Source organism: Rattus rattus, chromosome 7, assembly GCF_011064425.1.
Source record: "Rattus rattus isolate New Zealand chromosome 7, Rrattus_CSIRO_v1, whole genome shotgun sequence".
Lineage (NCBI taxonomy): Eukaryota > Metazoa > Chordata > Mammalia > Rodentia > Muridae > Rattus > Rattus rattus.
This window is the reverse complement of record NC_046160.1, coordinates 37921773-37940025: the sequence shown is the minus strand read 5'-3', so window position 1 is coordinate 37940025 and position 18253 is coordinate 37921773. Positions and strand designations below refer to the sequence as shown.

At 39.7% G+C, this 18253-nt stretch overlaps 1 protein-coding gene across 1 annotated transcript in view; it reads left to right on the top strand.

The window, feature by feature from the left end:
* Ywhaq (tyrosine 3-monooxygenase/tryptophan 5-monooxygenase activation protein theta) overlaps nt 1-13285 on the top strand; it is a 29408-nt gene extending 16123 nt beyond the window's left edge. Inside the window, exons 3-6 of the mRNA XM_032907519.1 lie at nt 6235-6358; nt 8257-8420; nt 9110-9205; nt 11938-13285. Of these exons, the coding sequence (XP_032763410.1) occupies nt 6235-6358; nt 8257-8420; nt 9110-9205; nt 11938-11997 (444 nt within the window). The 3' untranslated portion in view covers nt 11998-13285. The remainder of the gene's footprint in view (nt 1-6234; nt 6359-8256; nt 8421-9109; nt 9206-11937) is intronic.
* The last annotated feature ends 4968 nt before the right edge of the window (nt 13286-18253 follow it).

Here is an 18253-nt window from a genome sequence, read left to right as displayed (position 1 = left end):
AAGCACTTGAATCATCTCAACACCTATGATGGAGCAAGTTTTCAATATTGAATAATCCTTGGGGGCTGAGGTTAGATCCCCAGCACCAACAAAAGCAGCATACTTTGATTTAGGCTGTTGATGCTACATCGAAGGGTCTTTATTGTCTTACAAAGCAGAGTACTTCTTATGAGTGCAAAAAACTGACGTTAGCAGTTTATACTGTGACAGCAAGCTTAAACCAAGAAGACAGGTCTGGACATGGCTGATCTATTTTTCTAGCACTACTGCTTTATTGTACTTTGTGGGGCCACGGAATTTAGTGTGGGCTTGATGAAGAATTGCCGACCTTACAGGATCTGAGATAGTAAGGATACTACTAAACTTTCATTTGAAGCTTGAGTTCTGAGTACCAGAGTTTGCTGTGTGATATCAGCTGAGGTATCATCCAGCTTGAATAAGGTTTGCTTTTATTTGTACAAGTTTTTTTCTTTTTTCTTTTTAATTTATTTTTTGAGATGGTTTCATTTAGCCTAGATAGGATTTGAGTTTGCTGTCTGCCTGATGCTGGCTGGCCTTCAGTTCTTGATTTTTCTGCCTCAAAATGCTGCCTTTTACTTTATTCTTTTACTTTTATTACAGTTATGTGCATATGTAATCTCTTGTCTAATAATTAATTTCTTCCTTTTTTTCTCCCAAAGACAGGGTCTCACTGTGTAGCTTTGGCTGTCTGGAACTTACTAGGTAGAACAGTTTGGCCTCAAACTGAGAGATCTGCCTTTGCTTCCCAAGTTGTGGGATTAAAGGTGTGTGCCACCACCACCTGGCTAGTGATACTTCCTAAAGCTCATATTCCGCAAGAACACAATTCTTCTGTCTGTATTACTAATTACAAGGAAACAGACTGCTAACTTGTTTTGTTTGTGCCTCATATATATTGCTTCATTTTAGGATATATTCTTGTTTTTATTAAATGAAGAAAAGATATTCCCTATCAATAGTCAGTAGTGTATTAATGAATTTTAGTCAAGTGGCAGAAACTGGAAAATGTTTGAACATTTATTTCCTGTTTATTATTTTCAAGGTTCCTCTTCAGGTACCTGCTTAGTTCATTCTGTATGAAATAAGTATAAGTTGTATAGTTAGATGAGAGCAGTGTATCTTGTTTTGTATTTTGTTTTCAGTTTTAATGTATGTGAGCACATGGTTGCTTTCTTCAGACACACCAGAAGAGGGCATCATATCCCCTTACAGATGGTTGTGAGCTACCATATAGTTGCTGGGAATTGAACTCAGGACATCTTAGCTGCTGAGCCACCTCTCTAGCTAGCAGTGTATCTTGTTAATGAAACAAATCACTTCTGAATGAAGCTAGGATATATTTATTTTGATGAGTGTTGTAGACTGTCACCACTGAAGGCAAGTGGATTACTTTGGTAAAACTGTTTAAGTGGTGGTAAAATTGTGAGAGTTTGTTACTCTAGTTCTTTAAGACATGGGAGCAAAGAATGAAAAGAAACATTACTAATATACATTTGCCTCGGTGCTGTTTCTTGGCAGACTCATTTCTTAGTTTATAGCTTTTGCGGTATTGCGCTTCTGTTATTCCCATCTTGTTTTTCTGAGTTTAAGATGCTTATTACACCCTTCCCTTGAGTTCTTTTTGTCTCTTTGAGCTAGAGTAGTGGTTCTCAATCTCTGTGTTGACCCTTTCAAGTTATCCTGCATATCAGATATTTACATTACAATTCATAACAAAGAATTACACTTAAGTAGCAAAGAAATAATTTTATGGTTGGGGTCAGCACAACATGAGGTGGTGTAGTAAACAGTTGCATTGTTAATGAGGTTGAGAACCACTGGTCTAGAGTGTTCTCAGTTATCAGATCATCTTGGAGTGAGTAGTATACTGACAGCTTATAGCTCCTCCACATTATTTTGTTTTCTACACACTTCAGTCAAATAACACTGACAGTGCCAGAGGGAGCCCAGTGGGAGTTCCTCAAACCTCCCAGGATCCTCACTGAAGACTACAATATGAGCTACAGTAAAAATAAGTCCATGGAAGTAGCTGTGGAGGCTCTTGAATGTAATCCTTTAGTCCCAGGGCTTAGGCAAGAAGATTCTGAGCCCAATGCTAGGATTATCTAGATCTCCTAAAATAATTACTACTAGTAATAAGAAAACTTTCAGCTGTAAATGCTAGATGATTTACTTCTTCCCTTCTGAGTTGTGTTGTTTTCTTTTTTTTTTTTTTGGTTCTTTTTAATTTTTTCGGAGCTGGGGACCGAACCCAGGGCCTTGCGCTTCCTAGGCAAGCGCTCTACCACTGAGCTAAATCCCCAACCCCCTGAGTTTTTACTAGCACTCTTATCTAGAAATTTTTTCTTCAAGGAGCTAGTTGGCAGCCTGTCCCAAACACCAGCTATATGAAGTTGTTAAAAATAATTAAGAAATTACTACAAGTTATTATATAACCAGGCTGATTATTATTATTGTTGTTCATCTGTTTTGTTTTTCAAGATGGGGTTTCTCTGGCTGTCCTGGAACTCACTCTGTAGTCCGGCCTCTGTTGGCTGGCCTTGAACACACGAGATCTGAGTGCTGGATTACAGATGTGAGATACTGCCACCTGGCAAAGCTGTATATCATAAGGAATTATAGCCTATCTATTTTGTATTAATAGCTACTATTTAGTAGTGATAATTTGATACAGCTCTGATCATTTCAGTAAGAAATGAAACTAATCTTTGAATATCTTTGAGTTTGATTAAAGTATTTGCCTCCACTACTGATAGTGCATGGGAAGACACTTATTCTGTACCTTCTGTTTCCTTCTCAGACAGCTAGTGTGACTGACAGAGAACCATGGTCCCTGGCTGAAACTCTAGAAGTAACATATAAGTCAAATTGTAAAAGCCCAACATTGTAGACTGCCTGTAATAGCAGTGTGCAAAAGAGTTGTCAAAGTTGATACATTTTTAAAAAGTTTTTTTTTTTTTTGGTTCTTTTTTTCGGACTGGGGACCCGAACCCAGGGCCTTGCCTTCCTAAGTAAGCGCTCTACCACTGAGCTAAATCCCCAGCCCCTTTTAAAAAGTTTTTAATGACTGGCTGGTAACTAATGGCAGTAGATGGTTGGTAGTTCCTGGAGTCTTGGAGGGCAAGCATGCCTTGAGGTGTATGTAATAACAGTCCTGGCAACAGATCGGTGAGTGTTGTCCTTAAGTAGCTCAGAAAGGACTGAGGACTGATGTTAGAATGGAAATTTCTTTCTTCCTGGCTTTTTACCTCAAGCCCTTACTCAGGGAAAATAAGATTTTCTTAGCTTCTTCTGCCAAAATTCTATCACAAAGTAATAGCAACAGTGGGGTCTTTAACTCCTCCTCTCTCTCCCTTTCCCTCCCTCCCCCCCCCTGTGTGTGTGTGTGTGTGTGTGTGTGTGTGTGTGTGTGTGTGTGTGTGTGTGTGTGTACCACAGAGGTCAGAAGAGGGCATCACATCCCCTGGGTTAGATGATTGTAAACCACCATGTGAGTGCTGGAAATTGAACCCAGGTTCTCTGCAAAAACAAGTGCTTTCAACCACTGAGCCATCTCTGCAGCCTCGTGATAAATTTTTTAAATTTAAATATTTTAAGTGCTTTTCTTCCTATTTATTTCTATCAAACTGACATACAGTGGTTGCATTTTGTTAGGCGTGTTTTATTAGATCTTTTCCACCCCACATGTTATTTGAGATCTGATAAACAGATCTTTTTCTTGAATAATAGATTTGAGTTTAAAAGTCTTATTTTGGGTTATTTTCCAGACTTTCCAATTTGTATCATAGTTAGTACTTTATTTATAGCTTGTTCACAGATAGTTATCTGGTATTTTTTCAAGAATTCAAAGTATGAACTTTTGTCCTTTGCTCAGCTTCTCAAAATGAACGGAGGCAGAGGAGTTACTGTTTTCTGAGTTCTTAGCATGTGACACTTTTCTAGGCTTTGACTTCTTTTGATTGTTTTTATTTATTATGAAGGTGTTGAGACCATAGTACTTTTATAAGAAATAAATTTTAAATTATATCAAGTACCAATCTTATGTGACTTTTTTTTCTCCCACAAACACTTCTGTTTAGGTCCCAAGTGCAGATACCATTGTATGAAATGAGAGATAAAAATTGTTGTGGTGATACATCTATACATTACACACCTATAATCCCTTGGGGGCTAGCATGTGAGGAGCACAAGTTCTGAGAAAGGCTGGATTAAAATAATTAGGCTCATCAGTGGACGTTGTGTGGCCCAGTAGAATAATAGCTCCTGTCTGTATTACACATGCAAGGTTGTGCACCAGTTTGGTCCCCAGCACCACTTTAATACAACTATTCGATTTAGATCCAGTTGATGTAAATGATGTGAAAGTCACACTCAGATTGCTGTAAACATTTCTAAATCAAGTCAGCAGTTCCTGTGCTTAATCTTTTTTCAGATAGACACTTGTCTGCCAAGGATACTGAATACACCATTCTAAGCCATAGTGAGTTATCTGTGCTGTCCATATGGTTATCCCTTGTACTTGATGTCTTAAACACTTTGTGTTTCCTCCTTTGTTTTCTTCTGAGTGCATTCTTGTCCCCTATTCCCTGTAGTTTAAGTTGAGGGGGCGTGTCTTACTGTGTTGTATAGGCTATAGGCTAGTCTCTGACATTTGTGATTAGGTGATCTTCCTTACTAGCCTGCTAAGACCTGGGACTACAGCTGTGTCCAGTTAAACTCAGGTCCTCTTTTCCTAAATATCCTTTCCTTTAAAAGGGGAAGGCGTATATATTTATTTAATTTTGTTATGCCTTTTTCATATTTGTATGTCATGTGTTTTGATGATATTCAGTAGCCCATACTACCCTCTTCCACTTGTCCTCTTCCACTCATCCCCTTCTTTCTAATAGTCTCCCCTTTAAATTTTTTTTAATTACTTGTTTGTATATAGAATTATGTGCATGTGAGTGAAGGTGTGCCTCAAGTCCAGAGGCATTCGATTTCTTCGGAGGTTGAATTACAGACAGTTTTAAACGGCTTGATGTGGGTGCTGGCACCTGAACTCTTGTTCTATGCTAAAGCAATGTGTGATTCTAAAGCCATCACCATCCCTCCAAGTGTCCCTCCCCTCTTTGTGTCTTTTTTTATCTTAATGACCCAGTGAGCTTCATTAGGGTTGCTTGAATGCCTTACCAGTATTTACACCACTGAAGAAAATAATCTCTTCCCTTAGTAGCTAATTATTATCTGCCTACAGATCCTTAGAAATTGCGGCCTTATGAGCCCCTCTTCCAATTGTTAATTGCTTATAAATCCCAAGAAAGTGTTGAGGCCCCATATTCCTTCCCCATCCACGAGAAGATATTAATGGGCCAAATTTTATTATACAAGGTGCCTCTTCAAACTGAAGTATCAGGGTTTTTTTTATATCACTTTCAGCTTGACCCTTTCCTACCTGCTTCTCTTCATCTCCCTGTCTGTCCTTAGATCACTTCCCCCTTCCACCTTTTCTAACCTAGAGGCTGTCTCAGAGTAGCTTTTTTAAAAAAGAGATTTATGTGTTTTATGTAAATGAGTTCTCTGTCGCTGTTTTCACACACACCAGAAGAGGGCATCAGATCCCATTACAGATGGTTGTAACCCACCATGTGTTTGCTGAGAGCTGAACTCAGGACCTCTGGAAGAGCAGTTAGTGTTCTTAACCACTGAGCTGTCTCTCCAGTCCCCCAGAGCTAGCTATCATAGTATCTCATACATTATACTTTTTTTTTTTCTTTTTTTCGGAGCTGGGGACCGAACCCAGGGCCTTGCGCTTGCTAGGCAAGTGCTCTACCACTGAGCTAAATCCCCAAGCCCACATTATACTTTTCAAAACATGGATATGTAGTTCATGATATGCTTAACCAACTGAGCACTTCTTAAGGGCTGCATGAACCTTATTTCAGACTTAATGTATTTACTCAGGTCAGGTTCATGGCACCTAAGCAGGTGTCAATTAATATTGGGTAAAAGGGCTGCTGAATGGACAAGCTTTTTCTAACAACAGTATTTGGTGTTATCTAAGTGTTTGCCATAAACCATGGGCCAAATCATTTAAGGCCTGCTGGGTAAGCTAGTACAACAACCTATTCTAAGAACATGTTTTAGGTCCAGGTTTGAATGATAGGCAGAAATATAAGTTCTTGTCTGTGATTAATGGCATTTTACTAGTATTTGTTTTATTTTCATTTTTAGGAATTGTTGGATAAGTATTTAATAGCCAATGCAACTAATCCAGAGAGTAAGGTCTTCTATCTGAAAATGAAGGGAGATTATTTCCGGTATCTTGCTGAAGTCGCTTGTGGTGATGATCGAAAACGTAAGTATGTTTGACCCATGTGTAAATCCAGAAAATATAAAAAAAAGTGGGAATGGATAGTCACTTATCACTGTGACAAACAAAATACCCAAGCAAAAATAGCTTACAAGGAGAGAATTACTTTGGTTTCAGAGGATTCGGCCCATGGTTCACTAATTCTGGTAATGTGGACCCTGAAGTAGGTAGAACTTGGCGGGATATGATGGAGCAGAACTGCTCATTCAATTGCAGCCAGGAAGCAAGAGGGTCAGGATCTAGAGGCAACACTCCTTTGGCCTGTTTCCTTTAACTAGCTCCTGCCTCCTAGATTTCATCACATCCCAATAATGCCATCATCAAAGGACTGATCCTTTGGTCTGGTAGTACCCTAAGGATGTAGTTCTTAAAATTCACAGACTTGCAACCATATCTTTAACACATGTGCCTTAGAGAGCATTTCATATTCAAACCATAACAGAAGAGTTGGCCTATTTAGGATAATAGTCTGTAGGTGGTTTGCAGGTTCTTTTTTAACTTAAAAATAAATTATGTGTCTTGTCCCATTGGATGGCCCCCCACCTATGTCCATATGGCAACACTTAATTAGACAGGGAGGGGTATTAATTACAATAACAAAAAAGACAAGATCATGAGAAAGATGGGGTAGGGACATTTGGATATTTGGAGAGGATGGTGGTGGGTGGATATGATTAAATCGTCTAAGTATGAAAATTTACAAGTAGACAAATGGTATTTAAAATTTCTTTTTTTTTTTTTTTTTAATTTTCTGTGTAGACATGTTTTGCTTGCATGTATGTCTACACCTGTGGGTGCCTGGTGCCCGCGGAGGCCCTGAACTAGAGTTCACAGACAGTTGTGCTGCTGTGTAGCCTTGGAATTGAACCTAGGTCATCTGGAAGAACTGCCAGTATCTTAACCACTGAGCTATTTCTCCAGCTACATCAAAGAATAAATAATAATACCTTAAAAATGAACACTTGTGTGGTGCTACATATCCTTGGTCCTAGCACTTGGGAGGCAGAGGGAGATGGATCTCTGAGTTCAAGGCCAGCCTGGTCTACATGTTGAGATTTATGACAGCCAGGGCTATGAAGAGAGACCCTGTCTGAAATAAGTATTTTATATCAAGAGTTTAACTTTGTGTTCCTGAAAATGAAAATAAGCAGCACCTAGGAAGCTGGAGCAGGAGGATTGTTTTTCAGAACAATTCCAAATTTCTTTGAGGCAGAAACCCTGCCTCAAAGAGAAAGGTCCAATTTATATATCTTCAACAAAATTGGGCTCATGGGTGAACTCTAATTATACTTTGATATTACAAGCAGCCTTAATCTTTCATGCTTTGGGAGTTTGTTATAATTATAGCTCTAGAATTCCTTACGTAACACTTCTATATTTCCTATAAAATTATATGTAGAACATAGAAATAGGATGGTGTAGGGTATGTGTGCTTAGAGCTTGAAAGCAGGGCTTCATATAGGACATTTACTTTTTTTTTTTTAAAGTATGTGTGTGCCTAAATGCCATAGCACATACATGGAGATGAGAGGATATCTTTTACCATGTGGGTTCCAAAGATTAAACTTGTGTTGTCGGGGTTGGGGATTTAGCTCAGTGGTAGAGCACTTGCCTAGCAAGCGCAAGGCCCTGGGTTCGGTCCCCAGCTCCAAAAAAAAAGAATAAAGGAAAAAAAAACAAAAAAAACTTGTGTTGTCAAGCTTGGTGGCAAGCACCTTTCTTTATCCACTGTCTTTGTGGTCTCCATAGTCTTATTTAAATACAGTGGAGCTATGGTGATTCAGAATAGCCAGATACCTATATATTAAAGTTGTTAGCATGCTATATATTGGATAGATACTTTTGCTGTTGTGCTTAACTTTTTTCCCCCCTTCAACTCACAGAAACGATAGAAAATTCCCAAGGAGCCTACCAAGAGGCATTTGATATAAGCAAGAAAGAGATGCAACCTACACATCCAATCCGCCTGGGGCTGGCTCTTAACTTTTCTGTATTTTACTATGAGATCCTTAATAATCCCGAGCTTGCCTGCACACTGGCTAAAACGGTGAGATCTGTTGAGTTCATGCCTCTTTATAAGGGTGTTTAAGAAACTAAGTACATTAATTTTTAGGTATTTGGGTGCTCAAGGGAGGCCATTTTTATGTGTGTTAGACAGTTTCTTCATTAGTGTCTCTTCCCCATACCTACCTCCCAGCCCCTAAATAGTTCTCTCACTGTGATTCTAAATAGTAATGTCTGACTGAAAAGCCTAGAGGGCAAAGTAGTCAAAGAAGTAAAAATAACTTTAGGCAGGAAACATCAAATACTGGAAAGGAGTGCCTGCCAAGTTTGGGCAGTAGAAGCCTGTATCACCCTCCCCTGGTGTCTCAGAAGGGCAGTGTAACTACATTAGCTCTTGTAAGAATTATGTAAGTATTGTTAATATACTGTGTATCTTGTGAAAGAACCAACAAGTGTTTATGTAAATACTTAGAGTGAGTTTCACGATATAGTAATTCTCTTTATTTTATTTTATTTTTTTTTTTAAGAAGCAGAGCAAATATTGGTGAGGCCAGAACTCTCCCAAATGGGAGGAACCTGAAGGAAGAACCTTCACAAAATCTTAAATTAGATCTCCAAGGGACTACTTCCCTAGTGTTACCATAATGTGGTGGTACACAGGGTTGTATTTGCAGACTGGCTAGCTTCTGTTCCTGAATTGACTATATTACTCGCTATGTTTAACTTTACCAGGCTTTTGATGAAGCCATCGCCGAGCTTGATACACTGAATGAAGACTCCTACAAAGACAGCACCCTCATCATGCAGTTGCTTAGAGACAACTTAACAGTAAGCTGTTCCGTGTTGCATGTCTGTTTTCAGAAACAACAGTAACTTCATTTTGATGTTCATGTCTTTTGGAAGCAGGTATAGAAAAGCTATAGCCTCTTTGTTGTTATTTTGGGGACAAGGTTTTCTCTTGTGTAGCCTTGGCTGTCCAGGAACTCACTCTGTGGACCAGGCTGGCTTCAAACTCACAGAGACCAACTTGCTCTGCCTCCCAAGTGCTGGGGTTAAAGGTGTGCACTAACACTGTATAACTAGAGCTCCATAGTCTCTTACAAAATTTGGAGAAGTGTCTTCATGGTGAAGAGGTATTTTATCAAACCTTTCTATGAAAGTTATAGGAACACAGTGTTATCATTGCTATTTGACTTAGTTGAACACGATAACAGTTAATGTAGAGAGCTTGTATAATTCTAATATTTCCTTTCTTTGAGTAAACTAGGAATAACAAATTAGGGATTCTGTATGTGTTAGAATCTCCTTATTTTACCAAAAGTTTACGTGGGAGGGCTAGAGATGATTGAGTGGTTAGGAACATTGGTTGCTCTCTCAGAGGACCTAGGTTTGAGTCTCAGTGCCCACATAGTGGTTCACAATGGACAAACTCCAGTCCTAAGGGATCCAACACCCTCTTTCTGGCCCCATGGACACTGTACATACACAGTATTCAGGCAGCATGCCTGTGCCTGTAAAGGTTTAAAAAATTAAGTTGTTTTTGGACACTTGATAGAGGGTTTTCTTGTTTGTAGTCTACTGCACTGTGGAAACATGATGACTGAAAAGCATTGGGAAGAGAAGAATTTATTTCAGTTTTTTCAGAATTTATTTATACTCCACCGTAAAGGGAAGTCAGGAGCTAGGCGGTGGTGGTGCACACCTTTCATTTCAGCACTTAGGAGACAGAGACAAGAAGATCTCTGAGTTTGATTGAGGTCAGCCTGGTCTATAAAATGAGTTCCGAGATAGCCAGGACTACACAGAGAAACCCTGTCTCAGAAGAAGAGGGTAGTCAGGACAGGAACCGAAGCAGGGGCCATGGAGGAGTGCTGCTTTTACTGGCTTGTTTCCATGACGTGCTCAGCCTTCTTCCTTTTATTACCCAGAAGCACATGCTCAGGAGTGACACTTCCCATGCTGAAGCTAGGTCTTCCCATGCCAATCATGAGTCAAGAAATGCCCCGAAGACATGCCTACAGGCTAATCTGATGGAGGCATTGCCTCAGTTAACTGTTCCCTTTACCCAGATGACTCTGGCTTATGTCAGGTTAAACAAAAAGAGCTAACCAATACAGAGGCTACACCTATGTGTAAATTTACCTCTGCTTGTAAGCCAAAGCCTGTTTTATCTTTTCCTTTGGTTTTTCTCCCTCATTCTTAAGCAGTAGATAAAGGATGCATTAGTGTTCTGTCCTTATAACAGATTGGATTGAACAACTTTAAAACAAGGGAACATTTAGTTTGATTCAAAGGTTTCAGTCTATAGTTGTAGCTTTGGCATGTGATGAACAGCTTGACAATGAGGTGAAGGCCTGCATTTCTCCTGGCAGCCACAGGAAAGAAACTTGTCAGTGTCCTTCAAGGGTGCTCCCATAGTGACACAGCTTTCTCTAACTTGATACCTCCTCTTAGGGTTATACTACCTCTCTGTACCTCTCTAATGGCACAGCATGAGGATTTGAGACTTTAGCGTAGGCCTGTGGGGACATTTTAGATCCAAAGTATAGCAGGAAATAATTGAGAAACAGTATCTTTAAGAAAATGTGATGGGGGGTTGGGGATTTAGCTCAGTGGTAGAGCGCTTGCCTAGCAATCGCAAGGCCCTGGGTTCGGTCCCCAGCTCCAAAAAAAAAAAAAAAAGAAAGAAAGAAAATGTGATAGGATGATATCTTAGACTAAACAAAGAACAGGAGGGAATGATGCCTTTTAATATATTTGTTCAGTTCTCTTGAGCAGATGAGTTCATAGTTAAGTTGCAAGTAGCATCTTGGTATTGATAAATTCTGTTTTCTGAACTGATTGCGGTTTTTATCAACTGCTGACATGTTGCTTCCTCTTTTTTTATTAACATCTTGGAATACTCTAGTTTTAGCATTCAGTTAATGTATACATATTCATGCTATGTTTCTGTAGCCTTTATCACCCAACCCCCATTTAAATTTCTGTCAGTACAGATTAATTCTGTTGCTTTTTCTGTTGGCCCCTTCATGTACTTGGAAACAGTTAAAAAAGACCATGATTTTCTTCTTATATATGTCTTGCTTTATTAGTCTCATAAATTATATTTCAGTACTGTTTTCAAGGAAAATGGTTCACTATTGAGAATGAAGAACATGGAATTCTTAGTATTCTCTTTGTGTGTTCTGTAATTACTACTTGACTGGTATTGTGTTAGGAACTGTCTTGGTGTCTGCTTTCTATTGCTGTGATCAGGTCCACGACCAAAAACAACTTGGGTAGGGGAAGGATGTATTTGGTTTACATGTTGTAATCCATCCTTGAGGAAAGTCAGAGCAGGACCTCAAGGAGGAACCTGTAGATGGGTGATACTGCCCATACATAGTACACATATGTATGAATGTATGCATCTGTGTGGCTTTGGAAATGTCTGTTAGGCTCTGTTTTGAAGGGTTGATAGGACAGTCTTGATCATCTTCTTGCTTAAAGGATTGACATTTTAAGGGACTTAATGTCTGCATGGAAGTAATAATGTACCATGGTTCTCTTTTCTTCTATAGTTATGGACATCAGACAGTGCAGGAGAAGAATGTGATGCAGCTGAGGGGGCTGAGAACTAAAGGCATCCAGGACACCAACCTCCTTCCCCTCAAGAAAACCTTTTTACATCTCCATTCCTTATTCCACTTGGATTTCCTCTAGCAAGGAAGCCCATTCATGTGTATGGGGTCAACTGTTTATAGTCTTTTCACACTGCAGCTTTGGGAAAACTCCATCCCTTGGTTTGTGTTGTCTCCACCTTCCTGGTGTGCAGTTACTGCTGTAGAAAAGTATCAATAGCTTCATTTCATATAAACACGAGTAACTTCCAGACACTTGTGTAGAGGACTGACAGCACATTTGGTATTTAAGTAATCTGAACCAGTTCTGCAAGTGACTGTGTTTTGTATTACTGTGAAGATATGGAAATGGTAGTGCATTACAATTTAAAGTGATTGTAATAATAACGTCTTGATTTCTACATTCCTTTTCTGAACTTTCTTGGGGGTTTCCTTTCAGAAGCAACTTTTCCATGCTCTTACTACAAATTCCTTTTTAGTAGGAATCCAGAAGTGTTAGATTGAATGGGAAAGCGCTTAATGCATCCGGGCTTGGGGGTCACAGATTGAAATGTCTCCTGTGTCACATTCTGGAGGTTACATCTGTCTGTGACAACAGGGCAGGGCGTTTCCTTATGCATTCTTCATTTGCTGCTGTTTAAGTTGACAACTTCCTTCCCAATAAAAATTCACTTACACCTCCTGCCTTCGTAGCTCTGGTATTCACTTTACCTTGTGATAGAAGTAGCATGTTGCTGCCAGAATACAAGCATTGCTTTGGGCAAATTAAAATGCATGTCCTTTCTTAATACACTAGGAAGGAGAAATAAAGTACACAAGTCCAAGTCTAAACTTTAGTACTTTTCCATGCAGATTTGTGCACATGTGAGGGGGTATCCGGTTTGTCCAGTGATTGTTCTTTAGAGAGTTGGACCACTATATTGTGTGTTTGCTAATCATTGACTGTAGTCCCAAAAAAGCCTTGTGAAAATGTTATGCCCTATGTAACAGCAGAGTAACATAAAATAAAACTACATTTTATAAAACCATTTATTATGGCTTTGTAACAGTTGCATACCCATATTTTAAGAACAGACAAATTTACTACTTTTTGAAGTTTGTTGCTATTTCTCTTTATGTAACATATAATGGTGATATCCATATTTCTGCATTGTGGTACACTTGTCTAGGGTGCCTGGCACTGTAAAATTGGACTATATTTCTCCAGATAGCCTCATGGGTTGTCTTCCTCAGATGTAATGATAACTGGTTAGGTGTCATGTGTAATAAAGTGAACATTTGAAAACTAGAACAGGTAATGATGTGATGATGAGTGCCTTGGCTGGGATTACAATGGTGCTTACATTATATGAGCATAACCCACTCAGTGAGGATTCTGTCTACATTCAAAATGATGTTTTTATATCAATTATTTTTAAACTTACTAGTTTGAGAAATGATCTTCAAGGCAACATAATTTGAGAAAAAGCAAAATAGCATTGTAAAATAGCATCGTCTGTCCTCTTCTAAACATGAACACGGACCAGTGCTACGTTTACAGCTGCCCCATGCTTGCTCTCTGGCTTCCACTTTTTTCCTCTACACTCTTGTTTGCTTCCCTCCCCTCAGAGCCTTGTGCATGCTAGAACATCTTTCATTTGTTTTTTTGAAAAAGAACCAAAAGAAATTAGCAGCTTTTCAATAAGCCTGTGATGGGATGTAAATTGATGATAACCAGGCCTTGTTGTGTTTTTCTTTAATCCCATTGTTTTTTTGGGGGGTGGGGGTGGGGTAGAGGCAGGCAGCGAAGTTTGGCCAGCCAGGGTTTTGTGTAGTTGAGAGTTGGTTTCAAAACAAGCCTTAATTTAGAACGCTTATTTGATCCTAGAGCCCCCACAACGGAGGGAAAAACTGGAGACATTTGGCAAGACTAGTTTAGATTACAAATATTTAAGATGAGAATTTGTGAATTTGATTTGGGAGACTCGTGTCTTAAGAGCCAATGAATTTCCATGAAGTCACATGATGGATTGGCAGAGCAGCCTCTCAAGTGTGCTTTGGTGTCTGTACTCTGAGCACATTTACTGCAAGGCCTGAAAGGTAGGTCAGCAGGTAGAAGTGCTGGTTGCTTTTTCAGAGGATTCCGCTTAGGTTTCCAGAACTCACGTGGACAACCACCTGTGATTCCCAACTTTAGGGATCCAACCTTCTTGGCCTCCTTGGGCATTCTTACACAAGTACACACATTGAAAGGTAATCTCTGGAAAGTAAGAATGTCTTCTCCCTTTAGGAGAAGTTGACAACTAAATTTCTGGTGTCTCTGCCCTTGTGCTTTATGAGCCTCTCAGCACTAGATGGACAGATGACGTCTTCAGGCAGTGTGTGTATATCAGAAGTTTAGTGTGATAGGATGCGTCAAAGCCACAGTGAGGGCTTTCTTCTCTAAACTTCATTTCTAGGCATTGTACCAGGGCCTCATGGTACACGAGGCAGTTTTGCTGTCCATCAAGCCCTTGCCTTGAGCTCTTTGAGCACCTTTAATTCCAGAACATGGGAGGCAGGATGAGTTCCAGGCCAACCTTAACAAGAAAAAGACAAAGTTCCCTTTTGCAAAAGCTCATATTTGTCAGTGTTGCATTTTTTTGTTACTGGAACTTAAAACTATTTTAAAAATGGCAGTAGGTTTTATTGGTCAGAATGCAGTCATAAAATATCTGAGATGGTCAGCTCTTAAGAATACTTATTTTTAAATTTTTTTGAGACAGGGTTTCTCTGTGTAGTCCTGGCCATTATGGAACTTGGTCTGGAGACCAAGGTGGCCTTGAACTCAAAAATGCCTGCCTCTGCCTCCTCAGTGCTGGGATTAAAGCTCTGTACCACCAAAACAGAGCAGGTTCAGTTCCAAGAATCCACATGGTGCTCATAGTCTCTTTATTTCAGCTCCAGGAGAACCAATGACCTCTTCTGATTTCCAGGGCAACCAGGCATTCATGTGGCATACATACATACATACATGTAAGCAAGCAGTCACCCACACAAAATAAAAATATATATATAATTTTTACTTTTTATATTCTATGGTTGTTTTTTCTGGACACATGTTTTATATATGTTTTATATGTTTTTCTGGACCACATACATGCCTTATACATAAACCCTTGGAGTTCCCAGAAGAGCGTGTTGTATCCTTTGGAACTGGAGCTGAAGATTATTATTTATTTTTTTTTTTTTCCCGGAGCTGGGGACCGGACCCAGGGCCTTGCGCTTGCTAGGCAAGCGCTCTACCACTGAGCTAAATCCCCAACGGAGCTAAAGATTATTAATTACCATGTTGGAGCTGGGAGTAGGAATTGAGCCTGGGTCCTCTAAGAACTGCCAGTGTTCTTAAACACTGAGCCATCTCCTCAGTTCCTATGCTGACCCCCCACCCCTTTTGTTGCTGGTGAAGATGTAGACAAAAGGGATATCCTTTCACTGCTGGTAAGAATAAAACTAGCCCAGCCACTGTTGGAAGTCAATATAAAGGTTTCTTACAGACCTAAAAGTCCTTGCTACGACGTGCTGTGCCACTCCTGGCATTTTATTCAAGACTCCAGTTGGTGTGCCACAGGGGTGCAGGCGCATGCACGTTAGTGTTGTGGCCGATCCACATTGTACAAACTGGAGCCAGATGGCCACCATCAGTAATGGATAAAGGGTATGGGAAATTTTTCAGCTTTAAAGAATGAAATAATGGGGTTGGGGATTTAGCTCAGTGGTAGAGCGCTTGCCTAGCGAGCGCAAGGCCCTGGGTTCGGTCCCCAGCTCCGAAAAAAGAAAAAAAAATGAAAAATAACATTTTGCAGGGAAGTTGGTACAACTGTAGATAATAAGGCAAACTCAAAGTTCATTTTAATATACATATGATTAAATTAGATTTTTAGGTAAAATAATTGTTTTCAGATTACTATTTTACCCTGATTATTCAAATTGGAAGAGATTGTATTTCTATATAGTACACATTGAGCTTTGACTAAGTTAAAAGACAACTTTTCCTCTAACAGTAGAATGTATGTACTGAAATGTTTATGACCTAAATAATTGGAGACTTGCTTTTTTAAGTAGTAAAAAATTTTGGGAAGGCCATTTAAAAATAAAACTTAATGTACAAAATAATTTGGAATCAGAATTCTAGGTTATTTTTAAATGCACTGATTATTGGGACAGGGTCTCATGGATGTCTTGGCTGGCTTGGAACTATGTAGATAAGTTGGTCTCGAACTCAAAGAGAGCCATCTGCCTACCTCTGCCACTAGAGACCTGAGATTAAAAGTATATGCCACCGTGCCTGGTGCTAGCTGTGCTTTTTAATTTTTTAAAATATAATTAGGACCAGTTAGTAGGTAATGGAAAGTAAATGGATAATAGCTAGCTTTTAAATTTTAAATAGGACACTATACATGGCATGTTAAAGAATATTTTGTAGGGGGCTGGAGAGATGGCTCAGCGGTTAAGAGCACCCGACTGCTCTTCCAGAGGTCCTGAGTTCAATTCCCAGCAACCACATGGTGGCTTACAACCATCTGTAAGGAGATCCGATGCCCTCTTCTGGTGTATCTGAAGACCGCTACAGTGTACTCATATATAATAAATAAATCTTTAAAAAAAAAAAAAAAAAGAATATTTTGTAATACCTATTTTATCTTACACATGTATGTGAACTCTGGGTTGTGATGTATTATTTCAAATGATTTTAAAAGGACTTTTCTCCCAGGTTGACTTGAATTCCAGATTCTAGGACTAGAAATTGGTTGTTTTAATTTTAACAATTCCCGAGACCTTTATGGTGGCATTTTTGGGATCCTCCCACTTACAGCCTGAGAGAATATGTTATGTGATGAGTGTCTTTTAAAAAGAGACTCCCCGTTTTGAGAGTAATAACATTCTCAGAGAAATATATGGCAATTATTAAATATTTTCCTGCAGTATCTCAGTCTTGTCTCAAGACTACTTTTGTGGTGTTCAGACTGATGCTGTGGCAAAACTGAAGGTTTGTTCAAGTGCCAGAGAGAGTTTGTGATAACTGTCCCTGTGGGGCCTGATGAGGTGGTCGGTCCCTTTAGAACTGCAGTTACAGCTGGTAAACAGCCATGTGGCTTCTGGGAACCAAATCAGAGCCAGCTCCCCAGCTCCTCAGATTGTGTGTGTGTGTGTGTGTGTGTGTGTGTGTGTGTGTGTGTGTGTGTGTGTGTGTGTGTGTGTTTCTTGCACACAGGAGACTGGAGCAGGAAGCTTACCACAAATTTTATTTTAGCTTGAGTTACATACATAGTTCCAGCAAAGGCAAGAGACTATTGCAAATTCAGGTGAGCGTGGCTTGCTGTATAACAATAGCCTGTCACCAGAGTAAGTTTTACTGTGATTAAACAATTAAAATTGTGTACCCTGGAAGGTTTGAGGCACTGGGCTTTGGTGAGGTAGGGCTAATACATTTAGTGCAGATAGTTGCTCTGTTCTTACTGGGATCTGTTACCAAGGACAGTAGCTGCCCACTGTGAGATTATTTAGATTTTTCTATTAGGTCATTGAGAGGTTTTCCTTCCTTGTGGTAGGGTTTAAACTTGGACTCACATATTCTAGATAAGTGTTCTAATAAAGCCATATGGCCAGACCTAGACTTTAGGATGTTTTTGTGTGGAACATGGTCTGTGCAGCCCAGACTGCCCTCCTTTTTGATCCTCCTGTGTGCTGGGATCACCATGTATGGTAGTTGGTAGTGAGTGTGTGACAGTAGAAATTTGTTTTCATATTTAAAGAATCGTGCATTTAGGGGCTGGAGAGATAGACGAGAATACGAACATTTGCTCCTCTTAAGAGAGAACCTGGGTTTGCTTCCCAGAACGTACATGGCTGTGTACTGCTCCATTCCTATGGCTCTGACCTTTTCTGGCCTCCACAGCCACAGGCCGTGCTCATATACCTACAATCAGACACTCATACACAACTTTTTTTTTTTTTGGAGTTGGGGACTGAACCCAGGGCCTTGCGCTTCCTAGGCAAGCACTCTACCATTGAGCTAAATCCCCAACCCCTAACTTTTTCTATAATTATGTATTTTGCTTTGTGGAGTAGCACTGGAGCTTTCTGACAGCTTGCTATATAGCTAAACTTTTAGCCTGGAGTTTTCCTAGTAGAAAGGATACAAGACTTTCTTGAGGCCCTGTAATTTGAGTGAGTCCACTTTAAATCTTGAAGGGTCCATTGGATTTGGGGAGTACTGCTGTCTGGGGTGAGAGTG